The sequence below is a fragment of the Anolis carolinensis genome, unplaced genomic scaffold (assembly GCF_035594765.1).
Source record: "Anolis carolinensis isolate JA03-04 unplaced genomic scaffold, rAnoCar3.1.pri scaffold_14, whole genome shotgun sequence".
NCBI lineage: Eukaryota > Metazoa > Chordata > Lepidosauria > Squamata > Dactyloidae > Anolis > Anolis carolinensis.
The window spans coordinates 1,296,931-1,321,553 of NW_026943825.1; the positions used below are offsets into that span (position 1 = coordinate 1,296,931).

Genomic DNA, 24,623 nt, shown 5'->3' on the forward strand with positions numbered 1-24,623 from the left:
CCATGCCATCTTCACTTCTTCTCTGCAGGAGTCTACAGGTCAGAAGGAGGCCAGGTCTATCCCTGCAGGCAAGCAATGCTTGGATAATTGAAAAGTAATGTTGATTACAGTTCTACCAACTCACTTCCTGGGCATTATATGCTGCTTCGATTCCTGCTTGACTCACTGCCTGCAACACCCTCCCAGAATTTCTGGGATGAATCTTTATTTGAGTATAAGCCGACCTGAATATAAGCCCACCAGGACCCTCACCCGAGTATAAGCTGAAGAGGGTTTTTTTCAGTCCTAAAAAAGGGCTGAAAAACTAGGCTTATACTCGAGTATATATAGTATCTATCTAAGCTTTGGCTAGCATAAGGAAAGGGTTAACACCCTATTGATCTACTCACATTTGCATGTTTTTGAACTTCTAGGTTGACAGGAGCTGGGGCTAACAGCAGGTGCTCATTCCGCTCCCGGGATTTGAACCTGGGACCTTCTGGTCCGCAAGTTCAGCAGCTCAGTGCTTTAACACACTGCGCCACCAGGGGCCCCATAATTATATACATTCCATCAAAAGCGCATATTAAAATAAATTTCTATACAATACACATATTTAAAAATACATTTCTAGACATCTAGGAACAGCCACACAGGCAGTGCAATGAAGTCCTCAATATCCTTTTGGGGAAGACGTAGCAAGTGAAAACCTTCTCCATCGATTTTACCTTGAGGTTTTCTGGGAACGTGACATGAGCCACTGTCAGGAGCAGGATGCCGAGTCCGAGAGGACATTGGCTTTATCTCCCGATGCTCTTATGAATTAGGGGGTTCAGAAGGAAACATCAAAGCGCCCACTCTGGTGCATTCCTGAGCCCTTTCGCCTCGTCTTATGAAGCGCTTTTGATGCCCTGGTGCATGGCCGATTGTACAGGGCATTGTGCGGAATTTCAACAAGTGTGCATGCTTGGAGATGCGGGGGCTGCATAGTCCAGACAAGGGCTCGCTTGTTCAGCTGGGAGAAAGGAGTTTTGACCAGCTAACTCTCCGTACTAACGATGTCTGCCAAAGGACCCCTGTCCCTTCTCCAGCCACTTCTTGCTTGGGTCAACCAGGCAAGTAAAAGGGGAGAACAACCTGGGGCCATGACCCCCTCCCCCCCACTCATCCTCTGGACTAACAAGGCAGGAGAGAATGTGCCTAGTAGAGTCACCCACGGAGCAGAGAGACAATAATAATAATAATAATAATAATAATAATAATAACAACAACAACAACAACAACAACAACAACAGCAAAAAACCAGTACAAGAAAACCGCACTACAAACTAGAGCTAACAGCTGGCACAACAAAACATTGCATGGAAAGTTCCTTGACAAAATTGAAGGAAAAGCTGACAAGGAGAAGACCTGGCTCTGGCTCACGAATGGGACCCTGAAGAAGGAGACAGAAGGCCTGATCCTTGCAGCCCAGGAGCAAGACATCAGGACAAAGGCAATTAATAATAATAATAATAATAATAATAATAATAATAGAAGACCTGGCTCTGGCTCACGAATGGGACCCTGAAGAAGGAGACAGAAGGCCTGATCCTTGCAGCCCAGGAGCAAGACATCAGGACAAAGGCCATTAATAATAATAATAATAATAATAATAATAATAGAAGACCTGGCTCTGGCTCACGAATGGGACCCTGAAGAAGGAGACAGAAGGCCTGATCCTTGCAGCCCAGGAGCAAGACATCAGGACAAAGGCCATTAATAATAATAATAATAATAATAATAATAATAGAAGACCTGGCTCTGGCTCACGAATGGGACCCTGAAGAAGGAGACAGAAGGCCTGATCCTTGCAGCCCAGGAGCAAGACATCAGGACAAAGGCCATTAATAATAATAATAATAATAATAATAATAGAAGACCTGGCTCTGGCTCACGAATGGGACCCTGAAGAAGGAGACAGAAGGCCTGATCCTTGCAGCCCAGGAGCAAGACATCAGGACAAAGGCAATCAAGGCCAAGATCGAAAAATCAGCTGATGACCCAAAATGCAGACTGTGCAAGGAAACTGACGAAACCATGGATCTTATCCTCAGCTGCTGTAAGAAAATCGCACAGACAGACTACAAACAGAGGCACAACTTAGCACCAAAATATCACAATGCATTGAAAACATTGACTACAAAAATGCATTGGATAATCCAGAATGTTGGATAAGTGAGACTCTACTGTACATCAAATAGACACAACAGGTAGGGAAGATAAATCTGGATGGGAATCAAACTAAGAAGTAACCAGGGCGAGTTTCAGTTTTGTTGACAACAAAGTCAACAGAGTGGGAAAGGGAGAGGTTCCTTGGTTCAGAGCACTGCAGGGGATCGGTGCTGAAAGCACGTTTTCAATGTGTTGCTGCTGCTGATGGCCGCAGAGCATGCAAAGTTCAGTTGAATTTTTGAGTATCTGTGCTTTTTAAAAGTACTGCAGCAATGGCGCTTGGCTCTTCCGTACTTGGGTTGCTGGAGGCAAGGATGGGAAGAAAGCAGATTGAATACTGCGACTCAGAACCTCGCAAAATATCCGCCCAGCGCCCACCCATCTTGCAAAATGCTCCCATTTTCACTCTTTCACTCTGACCTCCCGTTTCACTCTTTCTTATCAGTGATCTTCTGTTTGTTCTTTGAGTTTTGCTATTCTGAAGCATTAAATATAGAACGGAACAGCCTGTTCTTAGTGTCGATATCACTGAAGTGATTCAGTTTGGGGGGAAAACTCCTCCCTTAAAATAAGAGTTCTTTTCAGATGGAAACCTAGCATGGAGAATGACCGTTTACCTGGTGCACTGTCTTTCTATATGTAGGACACTGAGTTACAGTAGAGTCTCACTTATCCAACACTGGCTTATCCAACATTCTGGATTATCCAACGCATTTTTGTAGTTAATGTTTTCAATATATCGTGATATTTTGGTGCTAAATTCGTAAATACTACATAGCATAATTCATAAATTCATACATTCATACATTCATAATTCAAATCCATAAATTACTACATAGCATTACTACGTATTGAACTACTTTTTCTGTCAAATTTGTTGTATAACATGATGTTTTGGTGCTTAATTTGTAAAATCATAACCTCATTTGATGTTTAATAGGCTTTTCCTTAATCCCTCCTTATTATCCAACATATTCGCTTATCCAACGTTCTGCCGGCCCGTTTATGTTGGATAAGTGAGACTCTACTGTATATAGATAAGTCATTCCATCATGTGAGCCGCACTGTCCCTATGGAGTCAGTTGTGCCCAGATGCATTGCATCAAGTTTGCGACGTGCTGGAAATGATCTAGATCTTGGAAGTGAGACAGTATACAAGGGCTATCCAGAAAGTAGATTACGTTTTGGAATTAAAAATGAACAAAGTATAGGAGGAAATATTTACCATATGCAGTTGAAAGCCACACCCAAAGACCACTTCTCAACATAGTCGCCATTCAAATCTAGGCACTTATCATAGTGATGACTGAGCCTTGCAACTCCTTCCCCACCAAACTCTGCCACTTGCGTCCTCAACCAGCCGGTTACCCCTTCCCGCAGCTGCACAGCATCGCCAAAATGCTGGTTGAGGACACAAGCGGCAGAGTTTTGTGGGGAAGGAGTTGCCAAGCTCATTGATTGCTATGGTAAATGCCTAGATTTGAATAGCGACTGTGTTGATAAGTTGGATTTGGGCCTGGCTTTCAACCGCATATGGTAAATGTTTTCTCCTATACTTTTTTAGGATGCAAGCGGCAGAGTTTTGTGGGGGGAGGAGTTGCCATGCTCATTCATCGCTATGGTAAGTGCCTAGATTTGAATGGCGACTATGTGAGATGTGGTATTTACATATGGTAAATGTTTTCTCCTATACTTTGTTCATTTTTAATTCGAAAACGTAATCTACTTTCTGTATAACCCCCGTATATCATAAAAGACTTGTCATTAAATAACTTTTTGCAGTAACTTGGGCATAGCTTAGTTTCTTGATGACTGTAATGTAGTAACAACCAACAACTAATCTGCCCCGAGTCTCCTCGGGGAGATAGGGCAGAACATAAATAAAGTCTTATTATTATTTGATACACAATAAGACTAGTACACAATACACAGAAGAGAAGGCTGAGAGGAGACATGATAGCCATGTACAAGTACGTGAAGGGAAGTCATAGGGAGGAGGGAGAAAGCTTGTTTTCTGTTGCCCTGGAGACTAGGATGCAATGGAGCAATGGCTTCAAACTACAGGAAAGAAAGGAGATTCCACCTGAACATTAGGAAGAACTTCCTTACTGGGAGAAGGGCTGTTCAGCAGTGGAACTCTCTGCCGCGGAGTGTGGTGGAGGCTTTGAAACAGAGGCTGTATGGTCATCAGTTGCGGATGCTTTGAATGCAATTTTCCTTCTTCTTGGCAGAATGGGGTTGGACTGGATGGCCCACCAGGTCTCTTCCAACTCTATGATTCTAGTAAATGTACAAGTAGTTGATGTGTTTCAGAATAGTAAGGTATGTGTCACCAAAGGCTTGCCACTTTCTGTTTTGTTTTTTTAAAAAGATATCCACAAAAACAACTATTTTGTAAGATGAAAACGTTTTAATCTCCCCATAATGGTTGGTCCTCCGCACTTGTGAATTTGCCTTTTGCAGAATTTATCGTTCTTTGGGTTTGGGTAAAATGTTCTCTCTAAGGATCTCTGGGTCCTCCAATGTGTCTCCATGGCAGAAGTTGACCATTAAGTCATAGTGGAGGACCGGCAGCGACAACGACATTTTATTATGGTCCAAAGACCCTTTTTGTCCAAGGTTAATAAGGACTTACAGATTCAACGAGCACATAGGTTCTGTGCCCCAAACTACAGCAAACGTGGACCGCTGGTTGTGATTGATTTTGAAAAAGTGCATTTCCAGATATCATTGAGTTCTGATAGCACCAATTCATCTTTTGTCTCCTTGCAGCGAGCCAACCCACGACGTCCGATGAAATCGTAGTAGCAGGCTCCAAGGTGGTCCTCCGCTGTGAGGTGGAAGACCCGGATGATTCCTCGCTCCAGTGGTCCAACCCTGCCCAGCAAACGCTTTACTTTGGGGAAAAAAGAGGTAAGAACATTAAGATACAGCTGAACTATTTTGTTGTTATGAATCCTGCCCTAGTCTTGAATTTGGGCCAAGATCCCATGACCTACCCTGACTGCACTATATGCGCATGCGCAGACGTCGCATTTGCAATTTGAGATGAGTTTGGAAAGCATATGTCTTGTCTGGAATGAACTCAGTTGTTTTATTTTATTTGTCTTTTTAGCAAGGCATCTGTAATGAAGTATGATTTCTTTGGTTTACAGATGTTATGTTTAATTGTGTGTTTGTGTTTTTAAAAGGGTAAGTATTACAGTTATTGCATCCCAGCACTCAGAGGCTGGTTGCCATGGAGAAGTAGGCGGAGCCAACTGCCATTCTGTTGAAGAAGTGCAGAGTTTGAAAAAGGGATTCAGTCTGTGCTCTGATGAGGCACAGGGAAGATTGATCCTAGGCTGAGGAGATCAAGGGGACTCAATTGGTCATTTTGAGTCGGTTTAAAAATAAGTTTGATGACTTATTTAATGTAGTCTGTGTCCTGGTAAGGAACAGAGAGTCTGTGATCGTATATCACAGGGTGACTGCGGTTTAAAAGTAGCAGGGGAAGAAGTTCTAACTACTTTAAGTAAAAGAAGTGACACTTTAGGGAGTTTGACTCACTTCATTCTAGCATTGTAACTGTTAATAAAAGTGCCTCTAAGTGAGAAACATCTTTTGTAACCTCTAAGCTCTGTGCCTGAATAAACTTGTTATTGTTTCTCCAACCTCCAAAACTCTGTCGCATATATTATAAACCAAGTTGCGTTACCATCTAAAGTGAATAAGAAGAAGAAAGGAAAAAAAGTTTAAAAAGTCTCCTCCCTTTCGTCTTTTGGTGGTTGCATCATTACAAATTGGTGGCAGCGTTATAAATTCTTTACAATTGGTGGCAGCTTTACATAAATTCTTCACAGCATCACATTCGCTCCAATGTATTTATTTATTTATCTATTTATTTAATACATTTATATCCCGCCCTTCTCACTCTGAAGGGGCTTCTTCCAAATCTGCAACATATCTCATGATTCTTCTTTCAGTGCATGCTTTCGTTGCTCCTAATGTAATATTCTTCATTATTGAATACTATAAAGTTCCCTAGACAGTAGATCTCATCTTTTTTTTCTAGTTCTGTATGTAGTTTCACACTGATAGTTAGAAATCTGATTTATGTGGAACTTCCAAACAAGAGTTTTTACACAGAAAACCTATAATGATAAGTCGATGAAACAAATTCACAGGCAGGCAACATTTCCCCATCCTTCTTTGGCCTCTACTTCTTTCTCTCATTCTCTAGCATTGCGAGATCTTCGAATTCAGTTGGAGAGGTCAACACCGAATGAACTGACCATTAGTATTGACAATGCAACTCTGGCCGACGAAGGAGAATACACCTGCTCCATATTCACCATGCCCGTCAGGACTGCTAAGGCCATTGTCACTGTGCTAGGTGAGACAAGGACACAGAAAATGGGTTTGGGTTGTATGGTGACAATGTCCCCAGTTTCGGGGTTGTTGTGTGTTTTCCGGGCTGTATGGCATGTATGCATGAACATCATTGGATGGTCAATATAGACATCAAACATTCTAGATAATTAGAGACAGAAGGTGGAGAAGCTCCATTCTCTCTACAAAAACAAGAGCAGGAGCAGATTACAGCATAGACCATGAGTATCAAAAATTATAAAAAAGGTAGAGCAGAATAGTAAACCAACTACCATGACAAACTACAATCTGAAGAATATCGCCATAGCATTTAAAAACAATATGAAAAATAGATTTGCACAATCATGCATGATACACCAGAAACCAGACGAAGACAGACTGAAACTGGGGAATGTGTTGTCGAAGGCTTTCATGGCTGGAATCACAGGGTTGTTGTGTGTTTTCCAGACTGTATTATACCTCACAACCTGTGAGGATGCCTGCCATAGATGTGGGTGAAACGCCAGGAGGGAATGCTTCTAGAACATGGCCGTACACCCTGGAAAATACACAACAGCCTGTGACTGTTGTGACTGTGGAAATGATTGAGGGTGGGAAGGAATGGTCGAGCGGAGAGATGAGAGGCTTTTGAGGAGCCCAAATGGAATCATTTTTACAGAACCCCTTGGAATTGGCCTCGTTCAAAGGAACGGATGTCAAGCAAAATAAAGAAATAAATAAAAATCAGAAAATCCAAATGTTCCCCCACATCAAACCACTTCAGAGTTATAAAGCTATAAAGGCAAGAAACGAATCTGAAAGCTGAATTTGTCAGTAAGCAAGGCACGACATGTTTCCGAGCATTTGTCCTTGCCTGATCCCAATTTTTTTTTTTCATGGCATCTCTGAGCCAACTTCAAAACCTTGGGGAAATCCAGTGGGACTCTGAAGTGCGGCTGCAAAGATGAGAAAGGCTGTTTCTCTCCCTCCGCGGCTTCAAGTACAGCGATAGATCCTTCACGAGAAGGGCTCGCTCTCGGTCTCAAGGCGTCTCTTGCTTCTCGCAGGGATCCCACAGAAGCCCCAGATCTTCGGCTACTCGGCTCCTCTTCGAGAAGGCGATCTGGCCCAGATGACCTGCATCTCTTCGGGCAGCAAGCCGGCGGCTGAACTCCGGTGGCATAAGGGTGGCCGAGCCCTGGCAAGTAGGTGGCACAAACGCTGTTTCATATACAAAATTTTATTGCATATGGTTATTTATTTATTTATTTATTTGCTACCTTTATATCCCGCCCTTTTCACCCCGAAGGGGACTCAGAGCGGCTTACAAATAAAATTTACATACAATATTATATTATTAGCATAACACAATACTGGCAATAAATTACTATATTGTACTATATCAATATATTGTAGTATTATTAGTAACATTACATGTAATATATAATATATAATTAATATGATTATATTGTATTATTAGTATTATATTGTATTACAAAATAATTTTATATTATATGTACAGTAGAGTCTCACTTATCCAACATAAACGGGCCGGCAGAACGTTGGATAAGCAAATATGTTGGATAATAAGGAGAGATTAAGAAAAAGCCTATTAAACATCAAATTAGGTTATGATTTTACAAATTAAGCACCAAAACATCATGTTATACAACAAATTTGACAGAAGAAGTACTTCATTACGCACATTAATGCTATGTAGTAATTACTGTATTTACGAATTTAGCACCAAAATATCACGATGTATTGAAAACTTTGACTACAAAAATGCGTTGGATAATCCAGAACGTTGGATAAGTGAGACTCTACTGTAATTAGCATAGCATGTTACTGGTGGGAGGGGCCTTCAGCTCTATCCTGAATTTTATTAGGTCCCTTTTATTCTGGTATTTTAACTGATGATGTTATTTTTATATTGCTGCTGCAGTCCTGCCCACCAATGAAGTCGACTGAATGGTACTTGGTGGTTGATTGATTTACTGCTGTATTAACTCTTGTTTTATTGCTCTTCCTCCCGTCTCCTGATAGGCGAACCTTCCGAGGTGGAAGAAGACTCCAATGGGAAAACGTTCACGGTCACCAGTCGCGTTGAATTTGCTGTCGGAAAAGAGGACGACGGCGTTGAGGTCACTTGCACGGTTGACCATGCCTCCTTGCAGAACTCAGACAAATCCACTTCCCAACAGATAGCCGTATATTGTACGTAACTATGGGCCGAGGCATGGGTAGGGTTGGCAATAACCTTTGAATCTAGTGAAGAATATGCAGAGAGGGTTAGAACAGAATGCAAAGTCTATAACAGGCATAGGATCCAAAATAGCATCAGATGAAAAGTTGACTAAGCGGGAGTGGGGATGGGACTGTGTTGCCTCAAATATGCTTTTAAACCAGTGGTTCCCAGTGGTTCTGCCCCCTTAAACCAATGGTTCTGCCCCCCTTTCAGAAAAACTATGACTCAACGCCCCTGGAAGGGGGCGTGGCTTAGCGGGGTGGGTGTGGCTCCTGCTCAAGAGGGCGGGGCTGAGCCTCTCCACTAGTCCAAGATGCAGGGCTGGGAGGGGGAGGGGGAGGTGGGCGGGGCCACAAATGGGTGGCCAGGACTGTGATGGGCGGAGTTACGAGTTCTGAGGTAGGGCTGAGCTTCTATCCTTGTCTTGCGGCGCTTGCCAGGCCACAGGAGGCGGGGCTAGAGGAGGGGGCGGGGCCTCTATACCCCACCCTCGTGTTCTAACAAGTGCCTCAGGGGAGGTTTACAGAGGCTCTTGGGAAGAGGCCCCGCCCCTAGCCCCGCCCTTTAGTTCTAAAAGGCCTCTCAGGAGAGGTATAGAGGCTCAGCCCTGTCTCAGGCTCTTGGAAGGAGGCTCCGCCCCCTTCACTAGCTCCGCCCCCTGTGTCCCAACAAGCGCCTCAGGAGAGGTATAGATTCTCAGCCCTGTCTCGGGCTATTGGGAAGAAGCCACACCCCTCCCCTGGCCCCGCCCCATGTCCTTATAAGTGCCTTCACCGCCCCCCTGGATCACTGCAGTGCCCACCAGGGGGCGGTAGCGTCCACTTGGGAATCACTGTTTGAAACTGAAAATTAAGGGGCATGAGATATGTGCTTGGATCCTATTGCTAGTTCTGACTAAAGAAGACTCATTGAAACATTTGCGTGTTTTCTTCAAGGAATGGGACAAGTTTTGGAAGACTTCTTTGATGGGTGTAATGGTGTGATGGTAGTTGCAATCTCATTGATGGTGAACTCTTGATGGTGAACTCATGGACACGGTCCATTGTCTTCGTTTTTTTTCCTCTCCTTCCCTTTCCTTTCTCCATCTCTCCAGATATGCCAACAGCTAGAATTGAACCAAAACCTGAGCATCCACGAGAAGGGCAGAACCTGGAGCTTCGCTGTGATGGACAAGGAAATCCAATGTAAGACCTTCTTCTCCTTTGAGCAAATCCAATTGTGTCCCTAAGTGGGGTAACTCATGGTGTCACTTTCATGGACCTCCTCCCATACCGGACCACACGGAATACTCATGAGTCGCATTTAAAGAAATACATCAGATTTATAAAAAATAAAAAAAACAGTCATAAGAGTTGGTATCATTCAAACCTTTAGGGAATTCTGTCTGAAGAGTGAAAATCCAGAATGATTCACGTTGTAATAATTTGGTCTGAAAATCAATACCTTTAGAAGGAGTTAACAACTTCTAGAATCTGGACCCGAAGTGACTCAGGGCTATGGTTCAAATCTTCAAAATGCTTGTAAAAAAAATAGAATCTATTGAATGATTTCCGATCTTACTTTTATGTTCTGTAATTCAGAGTTTGATTTCCCTGCCGGTCTGACCGATATACATTAGCGGACATGAACAAGTGATAGTGTAAACAACCTCTTTAGTGGTACAGGTAGCAAAATGATGTATTTTATATTCAAAACTAGCTGTGCCCGGCCACGCGTTGCTGTGGCGTTGTCTGGTGGTGTTGGTGAGAACTTGTTGAGGTAGTGGTGGTATTGAATGTCTGTTGTATGGTTGTCTTTATGTTGAGTATGCATTTGGTTGTTTGTGTCCTGTGAAAGTGCTGAGGGTAGAGGGGGTCTATGTCCCTGTGTAGTATTGTATAGTATTTATACGTTGTCCATGTGTTGTGAATGCTTGGATTGTGTCCTCCTGCATAGTATTTATGTGTTGTGAATGCTTGGATTGTGTCCTGCTGTATAGTATTTATACGTTGTCCATGTGTTGTGAATGCTTGGATTGTGTCCTGCTGCATCGTAGAAAGGGTTGGGCTGGATGGCCCTTAGGGGTCTCTCCAAACTCTTGGATTCTATGCTTCTGTTGTTGTTGTTGTTGTTGTTATTATTATTATTATTATTATTATTATTATTATCCAAAATATTCACTCATCCAACGTTCTGCCGGCCTGTTTATGTTGGATAAGTGAGACTCTATATTTATAATCTTATATTATCTGCTTAGAACTGGATTATATGAGGCCCCTTCTACACAGCTGTATAAAATGCACACTGAAGTGGATTATCTAATGTGACCTTAAATGATTCTAATGCACTTTATCTATTTATGAATTTGTTACCCATAATGTGCACCGTACACTTTGCTTATCCACTATTGCAACCTCATTGTTTTTAACCTGATGTTTTAATTCTGTGTTGTGTTTTTTAACTTATTGTGTATATTTTTATTGGTTTTTGTTTTTGTCCTTTGATGTTTTATATTTTATCATTGCTTGTATTTTGATTTTGCTGTAAGCCGACCCGAGTCCCCTTCGGGGGAGATGGAGGCGGGATATAAATAAACTTATTATTATTATTATTATTATTATTATTATTATTATTATTATTATTATTATTATTATCTGGCAGTGTGGACTCCAGATAAGATTATAAATGGGTTATATAGCTGTGTGGAAGGGCCTTGAGTCTACACTGCCATATAATCCAGTTCAAATCAGATAATCTGTATCTTATAGGCAGTGTGGAAGAGGCCTGAGGCCTAACTGTGCCTGTCCCCTGGGTTGAGTAGGTTGCTAGGAGACCCAGTGGGCAGAGTTTAGCCTTGTAACTGGCAGCAATTGGATAAAATACAATTCTTCCTCTCCCTCTAATTAGGACTGTATTTTTCTTTTCTTTTTGTTGTATGAACGTAGAGGCATGGATGAGGGGTTGTGTTGGCAAGTTGAGTGTTTCTGGGATGTGTAGTTTTGTTGTTTTGTCCTAGGCCGAATTTTTTTTTTATCCTTTTATATATATAGATTGGTGTTATAATTCTTGAAGAACTTGGCCTGTACAAATTGTGGACATATGGAGCAGTGTCGACATGCAAAGTTACCCACTAGATTGGATTTCATGGAAGGTTGTTTCGGGTCTATATCAGAATGTATCAAAATATCTCTAATATTCTGTGTTCTCCTATGGGCAATAAGAGGGGGATTCTCACATCCTGGAACGTCACCGTTCCTCATACTGTGAATGCAACAGTTTGATTGGCTTTTGTAACCATTTATCTGAGATTAATATTTGTTTATTGTGTGTAATACCATGTTTAATGATATTTAATACATTGTTATTGTTCCATTTAGTGGGCACTTGTTAGCTCAAGTCCTTGGGAACCCATTTTTTCTTATAGTTATTAATTCTCAGCCATTTTCCTCCTTGACAGACCCCATCAGTACAAGTGGGAAAAGGAGGGAGCCGAGGCACCCATTCCCGAAGCCCAAGAGAATATCCTCATCTTCCCCAATCTGAACAAAAGCGACAGTGGGACCTACATCTGCTATGCGTCCAGCAGTATGGGCATGTCCATCGCACGCTATAACCTGGACGTTAATGGTAAGCTTGGGATGGAAGTACCGTATATATTCGAGTATAAACCGATCCGAATATAAGGCGAGGCACCTAATTTTACCACAAAAAACTGGGAAAACATTGACTCCAGGATAAGCCGAGAGACCAATAAAATGACATTACCGTATATACTCGAGTATAAACCGATCCGAATATAAGCCGAGGCACCTAATTTTAACACAAAAAAACTGGGAAAACATTGACTCCAGGATAAGCCGAGAGACCAATAAAATTACATTACCATATATACTTGGGTATAAACCGATCCGAATATAAGCCGAGGCACCTAATTTTACCACAAAAAAACTGGGAAAACATTGACTCCAGGATAAGCCGAGATACCAATAAAATTACATTACCGTATATACTTGGGTATAAACCGATCCTAATATAAGCCGAGGCACCTAATTTTACCACAAAAAAACTGGGAAAACATTGACTCCAGGATAAGCCGAGATACCAATAAAATTACATTACCGTATATACTCGAGTATAAACCGATCCGAATATAAGCCGAGGCACCTAATTTTACCACAAAAAAACTGGGAAAACATTGACTCCAGGATAAGCCGAGATACCAATAACATTACATTAGATGTGTAGTGTCCAAATTACTGTATATACTCGAGTATAAACCGATCCGAATATAAGCCGAGGCACCTAATTTTAACACAAAAAACTGGGAAAACATTGACTCCAGGATAAGCCGAGATACCAATAAAATTACATTACCGTATATACGCGAGTATAAACCGATCTGAATATAAGCCAAGGCACCTAATTTTACCACAAAAAAACTGGGAAAACATTGATTCCAGGATAAGCCAAGATACCAATAACATTACATTACCGTATATACTCAAGTATAAACCGATCCAAATATAAGCCAAGGCACCTAATTTTACCACAAAAAAACTGGGAAAACATTGACTCCAGGATAAGCCGAGATACCAATAACATTACATTACCGTATATACGCGAGTATAAACCGATCCGAATATAAGCCGAGGCACCTAATTTTACCACAAAAAAACTGGGAAAACATTGACTCCAGGATAAGCCGAGATACCAATAACATTACATTACCGTATATACGCGAGTATAAACCGATCCGAATATAAGCCGAGGCACCTAATTTTACCACAAAAAAACTGGGAAAACATTGACTCCAATATAAGCCGAGATACCAATAACATTACATTACCGTATATACTCAAGTATAAACCGATCCAAATATAAGCCAAGGCACCTAATTTTACCACACAAAAAAAACTGGGAAAACATTGACTCCAGGATAAGCCGAGATACCAATAAAATGACATTACCGTATATACTGGAGTATAAACCGATCCGAATATAAGCCGAGGCACCTAATTTTACCACAAAAAAACTGGGAAAACATTGACTCCAGGATAAGCCGAGATACCAATAACATTACATTACCGTATATACGCGAGTATAAACCGATCCGAATATAAGCCAAGGCACCTAATTTTACCACAAAAAAACTGGGAAAACATTGATTCCAGGATAAGCCAAGATACCAATAACATTACATTACCGTATATACTCAAGTATAAACCGATCCAAATATAAGCCAAGGCACCTAATTTTACCACAAAAAAACTGGGAAAACATTGATTCCAGGATAAGCCGAGATACCAATAACATTACATTACCGTATATACGCGAGTATAAACCGATCCGAATATAAGCCGAGGCACCTAATTTTACCACAAAAAAACTGGGAAAACATTGACTCCAGGATAAGCCGAGATACCAATAACATTACATTACCGTATATACGCGAGTATAAACCGATCCGAATATAAGCCGAGGCACCTAATTTTACCACAAAAAAACTGGGAAAACATTGACTCCAATATAAGCCGAGATACCAATAACATTACATTACCGTATATACTCAAGTATAAACCGATCCAAATATAAGCCAAGGCACCTAATTTTACCACACAAAAAAAACTGGGAAAACATTGACTCCAGGATAAGCCGAGATACCAATAAAATGACATTACCGTATATACTGGAGTATAAACCGATCCAAATATAAGCCAAGGCACCTAATTTTACCACAAAAAAACTGGGAAAACATTGACTCCAGGATAAGCCGAGATACCAATAAAATTACATTACCGTATATACGCGAGTATAAACCGATCCGAATATAAGCCAAGGCACCTAATTTTACCACAAAAAAACTGGGAAAACATTGACTCCAGGATAAGCCGAGATACCAATAAAATTACATTACCGTATATACTGGAGTATAAACCGATCCGAATATAAGCCGAGGCACCTAATTTTACCACAAAAAACTGGGAAAACATTGACTCCAGTATAAGCCGAGGGTGGTAAATTTCAGAGATTACCATTAAAATTACATTAATTGAGGCATCAGTAGGTTAAATATTTTTGAATATTTACATCAAGCTCTAATTTAAGATAAGTTTCTCCAACTCTGATTAAATCATTATTCTCATCTTCTTCAATGTAAATGTGCTTATGTATCCTTTCAATAAAAATAGAGGGAAATAATAAATGTAATAATACTAATAAATACAGTAAAATAAATGTAAAAATAAATAGAGTAAAATAATAAATGTAACAATAATCATATCGGAGTGAAAAAATAAATGTATTAATAATAATAAAAATAAAGTAAAATAAGATTGTCCAACTCTGATTAAATCATTATTCTCATCTTCTTCAATGTAAATAGGCTTACGTATCCTTTTAATAATAATAGAGTAAAATAACACATGAAGTAATAATAATACAGAAAAATAATACATATAGTAATAAATAGAGTAAAATAATTTATTTATTCATTCATTTATTTACAGCATTTATATTCCGCCCTTCTTTCTCACCCCGAAGGGGACTCAGGGCGGATCACATTATATACATATAGGGCAAACATTCAATGCCTTTTAACATAGAACAAAGACAAACAAACATAGGATCCGAATGGCCTCGAACTCATGACCTCCTGGTCAGAGTGATTCATTGCAGTGATTCATTGCAGCTGCTCTCCAGCCTGCGCCACAGCCCGAGCCCATAAATATAATAATAATAATAATAAGATCAGAGTGAAATAATGTATTATTAATAATAATAATAAAAATAGAGTAATGTAATACAGTAGAGTCTCACTTATCCAACATAAATGGGCCGGCACAATGTTGGATAAGTGAATATGTTGGATAATAAGGAGGCATTAAGGAAAAGCCTATTAAACATCAAATTAGGTTATGATTTTACAAATGAAGCACCAAAACATCATGTTAGACAACAAATTTGGTAGAAAAAGTAGTTCAATACGCAGTAATGCTATGTAGTAATTACTGTATTTTATGAATTTAGCACCAAAATATCACGATATATTGAAAACATTGACTACAAAAATGCGTTGGATAATCCAGAACGTTGGATAAGCGAGTGTTGGATAAGTGAGACTCTACTGTAATACCAATAATAGTACAGAAAAATAATAAATGTACCATATATTCTCGAGTATAAGCTGACCCGAATATAAGCCAAACAGGACCCTCACCCGAGTATAAGCCGAGGGGGGATTTTTCAGTCTTAAAAAAAGGGCTGAAAAACTAGGCTTATGCTCGAGTATATATAGTACATTAATTCTGCAGCGTAGATGCACCCATAGCTTTCAAGAGATTTTTGTTTCAGAGGCCTTGTCTTGTTGAAGCTAATGCTATACATCCAGAAACATCAAATGTTTAGTGTTTTAACTGTATTTCCTCGCTTGAGCATTTTGAATGATTCCCAGGATTAGAGATGCACGAAACCACCATTGATACATTATACTCTCGCTGCTTGTTTAACATCTTAAAATTGCTACAGACATTTCCGTTCAAACAGGAGCTCTCAAATTCACCTTGAAATTGCCTTTAGGCAAACTTGGGAGCACGATCGGGAAGGTTTATTCGTAAGTGTGCATCGTTTGAGTACATTTGGAGACCGGCGGTTGCGCCGATGCAGTAGATTGAAAAGCTTTGGAGATGATAATGTCTGTTGATGGCATTACATTTTTACTTGCTGGTTTAATTGTTTTTAAAATGCCTTTTGTCCTTGAAGATATTAGCGCAGTTGGGAGAATTAAAATTATACACAACATGATAAAAACAGTTGAAACAACATCATTACGAGCAAGAAAAAAAGGTACCGAGTAGAACAAATCAGAGAAATGACGTTAGACCATTTTAAATTAAAATAACCAACCAAGCAAAATAGTTTGGGTTGATATTTGATATCAGAGATACATCACATTACAGTAGAGTCTCCAAGACTCGCTTATCCAAGGTTCTGGATTATCCAAAGCATTTTTGTAGTCAATGTTTTCAATATACAGTAGAGTCTCACTTATCCAAGACTCGCTTATCCAAGGTTCTGGATTATCCAAGGCATGTTTGTAGTCAATGTTTTCAATATACAGTAGAGTCTCACTTATCCAAGACTCGCTTATCCAAGGTTCTGGATTATCCAAGGCATGTTTGTAGTCAATGTTTTCAATATACAGTAGAGTCTCACTTATCCAAGCTAAACGGGCCGGCAGAAGCTTGGATAAGCGAATATCTTGGACAAAAAGGAGGGATTAAGGAAAAGCCTATTAAACATCAAATTAGGTTATGATTTTACAAATGAAGCACCAAAACATCATGTTTTACAACAAATTTGACAAAAAAAGCAGTTCAATACGCAGTAATGTTATGTTGTAATTACGAATTTAGCACCAAAATATAACGATATACAGTAGAGTCTCACTTATCCAACATTCTGGATTATCAACGCATTTTTGTAGTCAATGTTTTCAATATATCGTGATATTTTGGTGCTAAATTCATAAATATAGTAATTATTACATAGCATTATTGTGTATTGAACTACTTTTTCTGTCAAATTTGTTGTATAACATGGTGTTTTGGTGCTTAATTTGTAAAACAATAACCTAATTTGATGTTTCATAGGCTTTTCCTTAATCCCCCCTTATTATCCAACATATTCACTTATCCAACGTTCTGCCGGCCCGTTTACATTGGATAAGCGAGACTCTACTGTACTGTATTTACGAATTTAGCACCAAAATATCACGATATATTGAAAACATTGACTACAAAAATGGCTTGGATAATCCAGAACCTTGGATAAGCGAGACTCTACTGTAGTTCAATACGCAGTGATGTTATGTAGTAATTACTGTATTTACGAATTTAGCACCAAAATATCACGATATATTGAAAACATTGACTACAAAAATGGCTTGGATTATCCAGAACCTTGGATAAGCGAGACTCTACTGTAGTTCAATACGCAGTGATGTTATGTTGCAATTACTGTATTTACGAATTTAGCACCAAAATATCACGATATATTGAAAACATTGACTACAAAAATGGCTTGGATTATCCAGAAGCTTGGATAAGCGAAGCTTGGATAAGTGAGAATCTACTGTAGTTCAATAGGCAGTACTGTTATGTTGCAATTACTGTATTTACGAATTTAGCACCAAAATATCACGATATATTTAAAACATTGATTACAAAAATGGCTTGGATTATCCAGAAGCTTGGATAAGCGAGGCTTGGATAAGTGAGACTCTACTGTATCGTGATATTTTGGTGCTAAATTCGTAAATACAGTAATTACAACATAACATTACTGCATATTGGACGACTTTTTCTGCCGAATTTTTTGTATAACATGATGTTTTGGTGCTTAATTTGTAAAATAATCACCTAATTTGATGTTTAATAGGCTTCTCCTTAATCCCTCCTTATTATCCAAGATGTTTGCTTATCCAAGGTTCTGCCGGCCTGTTTAGCTTGGATAAGTGAGACTCTACTGTACAAGACTTTTGCCCTACTCAACTGGAGATAGATCTCAGCATTCCTTCCCTAGACGCTTGGCTTATTGCTTATCTTCTTGGTCTTTTACTCCAACTGGGACTTGGAAATTGGGGAAAAACAAAACCCACAAAAGAGACCTGTGTACGTTTTCTGCTTGTTCGATAACGCTTCCATTCTCTTCCGCATGAAACAGACGCAAGTCCAGTGGCGCACGCCGGAAGTACCTACCATGCGGTCATTGGGGGAATTGTGGCCGTCATTGTTTTCCTTCTCCTGATCCTGCTCATCGTTCTGGGACATTACCTGATCCGGCACAAAGGTACAGTCTATGCCAGTGATTCCCAAAGTGGGCGCGACCGCCCCCTGGCAGGCGCTGCAGGGATCCAGGGGGGCGGTGATGGCACCTAAGTGCCCAAGACAGGGCTGAGCCCCTGAGGCGATTGTTGGGACACTGGGGGCGGAGCTAAAGGAGTGGGCGTGGCTTCTTCCCAAAAGCCTGAGATAGGGCTGAGCCTCTATATTTCTCCTGAGAGGCCTTTAGGACTAAAAGGCGGGGCTAGGGGCGGGGTCTCTTCCCAAGAGCCTCTGTATACCTCACCTGAGGCACTTGTTAGAACACGGGGGCCGGGTATAGAGGCCCCTCCCCCTCCTCTAGCCCCGCCCCCTGTATCCAGGACAGGGATAGAAGCTCAGCCCTGCCTCAGAGCTTGTAATTCCGCCCATCCCAGCTCTGGCAGCCCCGAAAGACAGTTGCATCTGTCAAGTAGGGAAATTTAGGTACGCTTTATGCGGGAGGCTAATTTAACTAATTTACAACACCATAAAACTGCCAGCAAAACACGAGGAAGGGAATGAGGAAGTACAGCCACTAGTGGACGGTGAAGCAACAGCTCCCCCTGTGGACGGAATCGTGAAGCTGGAAAAAAATGTTAAATGCCTCCTTGTCTGTCTATACTGTATGTTGTTTGTCTGTTGGCATTGAATGGTTGCCATATATGTGTTCATTGTAATCCGCCCTGAGTCCCCTTTGGGGTGAGAAAGAAGGGCGGAATATAAATACTGACTTGAGGATTCTGGATGAATGGATTTTAATCTTGGACATTCTTAAAATTTTATATAATGTGATTTTATTTTGTAATGGTATCTGTTTTATATGAACTGTTGTTTTTGTAGATTGTTTCATATGAATTGTTGTTTTTACATTGTTTTTAGGCATTGAATTTTTGCCTATTTACTGTAAGCCGGAGAGAAAGGCGGGGTAAAAGTGATGTAAATAAATAAACAAATAAATAAATAAATAAAGACAGGGCTGAGCCCCTGAGGCGCTTGTTGGGAGGCAGGAGGCGGAGCTAGAGGAGTGGGCGTGGCTACTTCCCAAGAGCCCGAGACAGGGCTGAGCCTCTATATTTCTACTGAGAGGCCTTTAGGACTAAAGGGCGGGGCTAGGGAAGGGGGCGGGGCCTCCTTCCAAGAGCCTGAGACAGGGCTGAGCCTCTATATCTCTTCTGAGAGGCCTTTTAGGACTAAAGGGCGGGGCTAGGGAAGGGGGCGGGGCCTCCTTCCAAGAGCCTGAGACAGGGCTGAGCTTCTATATTTCTCCTGAGAGGCCTTTTAGGACTAAAGGGCGGAGCTAGGGAAGGGGGCGGGGCCTCCTTCCAAGAGCCTGAGACAGGGCTGAGCCTCTATATTTCTCCTGAGAGGCCTTTAGGACTAAAGGGCGGGGCTAGGGAAGGGGGCGGGGCCTCCTTCCAAGAGCCTGAGACAGGGCTGAGCCTCTATACCTCTCCTGAGAGGCCTTTTAGGACTAAAGGGCGGAGCTAGGGAAGGGGGCGGGGCCTCCTTCCAAGAGCCCAAGACAGGGCTGAGCCTCTATATTTCTCCTGAGAGGCCTTTAGGACTAAAGGGCGGGGCTAGGGAAGGGAGCGGGGCCTCCTTCCAAGAGCCTGAGACAGGGCTGAGCCTCTATATTTCTCCTGAGAGGCCTTTAGGACTAAAGGGCGGGGCTAGGGAAGGGGGCGGGGCCTCCTTCCAAGAGCCTGAGACAGGGCTGAGCCTCTATACCTCTCCTGAGAGGCCTTTTAGGACTAAAGGGCGGAGCTAGGGAAGGGGGCGGGGCCTCCTTCCAAGAGCCCAAGACAGGGCTGAGCCTCTATATTTCTCCTGAGAGGCCTTTAGGACTAAAGGGCGGGGCTAGGGAAGGGGGCGGGGCCTCCTTCCAAGAGCCTGAGACAGGGCTGAGCCTCTATATTTCTCCTGAGAGGCCTTTAGGACTAAAGGGCAGGGCTAGGGGTGGGGGCGGGGCCTCCTTCCAAGAGCCCAAGACAGGGCTGAGCCTCTATATTTCTCCTGAGAGGCCTTTAGGACTAAAGGGCGGGGCTAGGGAAGGGGGCGGGGCCTCCTTCCAAGAGCCTGAGACAGGGCTGAGCCTCTATATTTCTCCTGAGAGGCCTTTAGGACTAAAGGGCGGGGCTAGGGAAGGGGGCGGGGCCTCCTTCCAAGAGCCTGAGACAGGGCTGAGCCTCTATATTTCTCCTGAGAGGCCTTTAGGACTAAAGGGCGGGGCTAGGGGCGAGTCCTCTTCCCAAGAGCCTCTGTATACCTCCCCTGAGGCACTTGTTAGAACTAGATGGCCCACATGGTCTCTTGGATCCTGTGATTCTCTGACGCCTCTTGTGTCCACCTCTCTCCACAGGTACCTACCTGACCCATGAGGCCAAAGGCTCCGATGATGCCCCGGACGCAGACACAGCCATCATCAATGCCGAGGGCGGTCAGACTGGCGGGGACGACAAGAAGGAGTATTTCATCTGAGCGGGGAGGGTGGGGCATGGCGGCAGGGCAGCGGGGGGGAGGAGGAGGAGGAGGAGGAAGATGTGGCAAATCGGAACCCAACCTCAACTGAGTGGCAGCGGAACCCACCCAACCAATATGTCTATGGAATTTCTCTCGCGCCTAGGAAGGAATGGACGGACGGACGGACAGTGGGACGATGGTGGGACCATGCTCGGCGACAGATGGAGAAGGAGGAATTGAAAGGAAGAGAGAGAGAGAAAGGAAGAACCAGCTTGGCTCACAGCGCTTCGTTGAACTTGTATAAAACATTGTTACTAAACCGAAACAAAACAAAACACCTGAACATTGAGAAACCCCTCCAAAACCCCTGTTCCTGCTTGCTTGTACCTACTACATATCTGCAGCTGCCATACTCGCACTAAACACACAGAGCTGGAGAGTGAGTGAACATAATAACCTTTCTTCCTTCCCTTCCTTTCCTTCCTCCTTTCCTTTTGGCTTTTTTCTTTGGTCTTGTCCCCCCTCCCCACCCCCCACTCTGGCTTTTCTGGTTTTATTATTTTTCTAAAATGTGTACTCGGTTTGGGACTCTTTACTTTTGCTCTCTTGTTTTGGACTCTCTGTTTGCGTTGCCTTGTGTTTGGAATGTCTCGATGGGGCGGGCGGGATGGGGGCTTTGGAGGGGTTTGGTTGGTGTATCTCTGCTTTCTTTTGGAGTTGTTCTGCTTTTCGTTTGCCACCTGAAGGATAAAATCAGTTGGCAGGATCGGAACGCGGCGGCGCGGAGTGTGCGAACGCCGTCACTTCCGAATGCGACGCTGTTCGTTTCAGGGATGTCCAAGATAAGGTGTTGGGGTTTGTGCGTGGAAAATGTGGAGATTTTGTGATTAGTTTAGGGACCTTGCGGAAATGGATATTGGGGAGCATCCCGGATTTCAGGATCTCCTCTATAATGTGAACGAGGAGGAAATGGACCAGAGTCTTCCTTCACATTGCCTCTCCCGTGCTTGAGATCTCCGTAGTGTTTGGTGAACAGAGGCCAAAAACACTGATTTTATTCTTCAAGATGGTTTTGTTTCTCCAGTTTAGTCTATTTGTTTGAGAGGAGAATGTTGTTGTGTGGTCAGTGTACCAAGGGGCGCCAGCTATCCGGTTCCAGTCTCTACAGAAACCCACGGAAAACCAACACACAACGAGAGTGGGTTTTGGGTGCCAACCTGAATGTCCTTTGAGCTTCCCAACTGGTCAACTCAGATGCTTAGACAGGGCCTGTCACCTAGAAACTACATTTTCTTTATGCAAAAGGGTATCAACTAGGGATGAGCGAAAAAATCGTAAAAGTCATTAATCGTAATAAATTCGTTAATCGTAATAAATCCGAATGGGGTTCCGAGGTGGTTTGGCGCTTCAAATTTAACCTTCCAATTCGAAGCGTTGGTGCCCATGCCTCGAAATACCTTCGGATATATGAGAAAATGTTTTAATTCAACCAACCTTTGCTATTCAGGAGAGAAATCCCCCCTTCCCGTTTTGGAGTGGTTGCTTTCTATGGGGTTCTTAAACCGGCTTGTAGAAATGGAGGGATCCTGGATCTTCATCTTCCCATACTTAAATCGTGGCTTGCAGAAGTGGAGGGAGGATCTCCCTTGCAAACCACTTTGTCTTCCCGCCGCTTAAACCGCTTAAACCGGGGCTTGCAGAAGGGAGACAGAGCTTTATAATGGCAGGGCTTTAATTCTGCAGGATCTCCCTTGCAAAACCCCTCCTGCCTTTGCCAGAAACTTTAAGTGAGAAAAGGGGGGAAAGGAGAGGGGATCAATCCCAATGTGCTGGCAAAACCCCAAACTAGAACTCTCCACCCAATGGGCAGGGAAAGCAAACAATCGACCCATCCGCGTCTTCCTTGAGCAAGCAGTAGCGAGAAAAGCCTTCTGTGCCAGTCAAAGCAAGAATTGGGTCCAGTCAGTGTTGATGGCCGATGGTGCAAAACAAAACAGGGTAGTTGGGAGTGTGTTCATGGCTCCAGTTTCCTACCGTTTTAGGGCCAGATTCGGGCCATCTTTTTCCCTCTATGTTTGGGATTTCGACTCCCAGCTAGCTATGTTGGATGGAAGTTGACATCCCGCCACATCCGGAGTAACGTGGTTGCTCACCTCTAGCGCAGTGATTCCCAAAGTGGGCGCTACCGCCCCCTGGTGGGCGCTGGAGTGATCCAGGGGGGCGGTGATGGCACCTATTACGACACAGGGGCGGGGTCAGGGGAGGGGCGGGGCCTCTTCCCAAGTGCCAGAGACAGGGCTGAGCACCTGAGGCGCCTGTTAGGACACAGGGAGCGGAACTAGAAGAGTGGGTGTGGCTTCTTCTCAAGAGACAGGGCTGAGCATCTATACCTCTCCTGAGGCACCTGTTGGGACACAGAGGGCGGAGCTAGAGGAGTGGGTGTGGCTTCTTCCCAAGAGCCTGAGATAGGGCTGAGCCTCTATATTTCTCCTGAGAGGTCTTTAGGTCCTCTTCCCAAGAACCTCTGTATACCTCCCCTGAGGCGCTTGATAGAATACGGGGGTGGGTATAGAGGCTCAGTCCCATCAGGCGCTTGGGAAGAGGCCCCGCCCCTTTGTCCTGGCAAGCGCCGCAGGACAGGGATAGATGCTCAGAGCTCGTAACTCCGCCCATGCCAGTCCTGGCCGCTCATTTGTGGCCCCGCCCACCTCCCCTCGAAGCCCTGCATCTTGGACTAGGGGAGAGGCTCAGCCCTGCCCTCTTGAGCAGGAGCCACACCCACCCTCTAAGCCACGCCCCCTTTGTTCTGGGAGGCACCTCAGGACAGGGATAGAAGCTCAGCCCTGCCTCAGTACTCGTAACTCCGCCCATCCCAGTCCTGGCCACCCATTTGTGGCCCCGCCCTCTTGAGCAGGAGCCACGCCCACCCCTCTAAGCCACGCCTTCCTTTCTAGGGGGTGCTGAGTCATATTTTTTCTGGAAAGGGGGCGGTAGGACAAATAAGTTTGGGAACCACTGCTCTAGACTTTGTGAGATTTGAAGAACTTTAGCGCATTAATATACTTTTTTGTCTTTGTATGTTGATGCCTTCAGTTATGCCTAAATCTGCCAGTCTGTTTGCTGCCAGATCCAGAGGGATGTGTGTGGCATTGGGATGTGGAATTGATCTGAGTGGCTAGTTTTATTTTCCATGGATGTGGAGTTTTTCGTGAATGTGGACACATGTGTGCTCGTATCCGATGTTCATTTCAGTGGGAGCCTTGAAGTGGAAATAAATTTTGCAAGTCGAGGAGGCCTTCCAGCATTGCCTCCAATCCTGACATCCAAGCTGTACCTGGATGACCCATTTGGGCTCTCCGGATGGAAGATTGCAGCTCCCATCAGTGCTAGTTGGGAAGCCAGGAGTGATGGGAGCTGCAGTCATTCCTCAAAGAGGGCCACTCTCTGACTTACAGCTTGGCGTTTCAAGGAACCATTGTCTAGGGTTCTTCTTCTTCCTCTTTGCCTTGTGTCACAAAAGCCTTTTCTTTAAA

The 24,623-nt window shown here is 43.0% G+C and overlaps 1 protein-coding gene across 2 annotated transcripts in view; it reads left to right on the plus strand.

Annotated features, from left to right (window-relative positions):
- cadm3 (cell adhesion molecule 3) overlaps window positions 1-24,623 on the plus strand; it is a 120,033-nt gene that overhangs the window by 77,740 nt on the left and 17,670 nt on the right. For both annotated transcript variants that reach the window (XM_062964748.1, XM_062964749.1), the window contains exons 2-9: window positions 4,966-5,106; window positions 6,416-6,568; window positions 7,611-7,748; window positions 8,590-8,760; window positions 9,885-9,975; window positions 12,228-12,397; window positions 18,491-18,616; window positions 20,990-21,529. In XM_062964748.1, coding sequence (XP_062820818.1) covers window positions 4,966-5,106; window positions 6,416-6,568; window positions 7,611-7,748; window positions 8,590-8,760; window positions 9,885-9,975; window positions 12,228-12,397; window positions 18,491-18,616; window positions 20,990-21,108 — 1,109 coding nt within the window. In that variant the 3' untranslated portion in view covers window positions 21,109-21,529. The remainder of the gene's footprint in view (window positions 1-4,965; window positions 5,107-6,415; window positions 6,569-7,610; window positions 7,749-8,589; window positions 8,761-9,884; window positions 9,976-12,227; window positions 12,398-18,490; window positions 18,617-20,989; window positions 21,530-24,623) is intronic.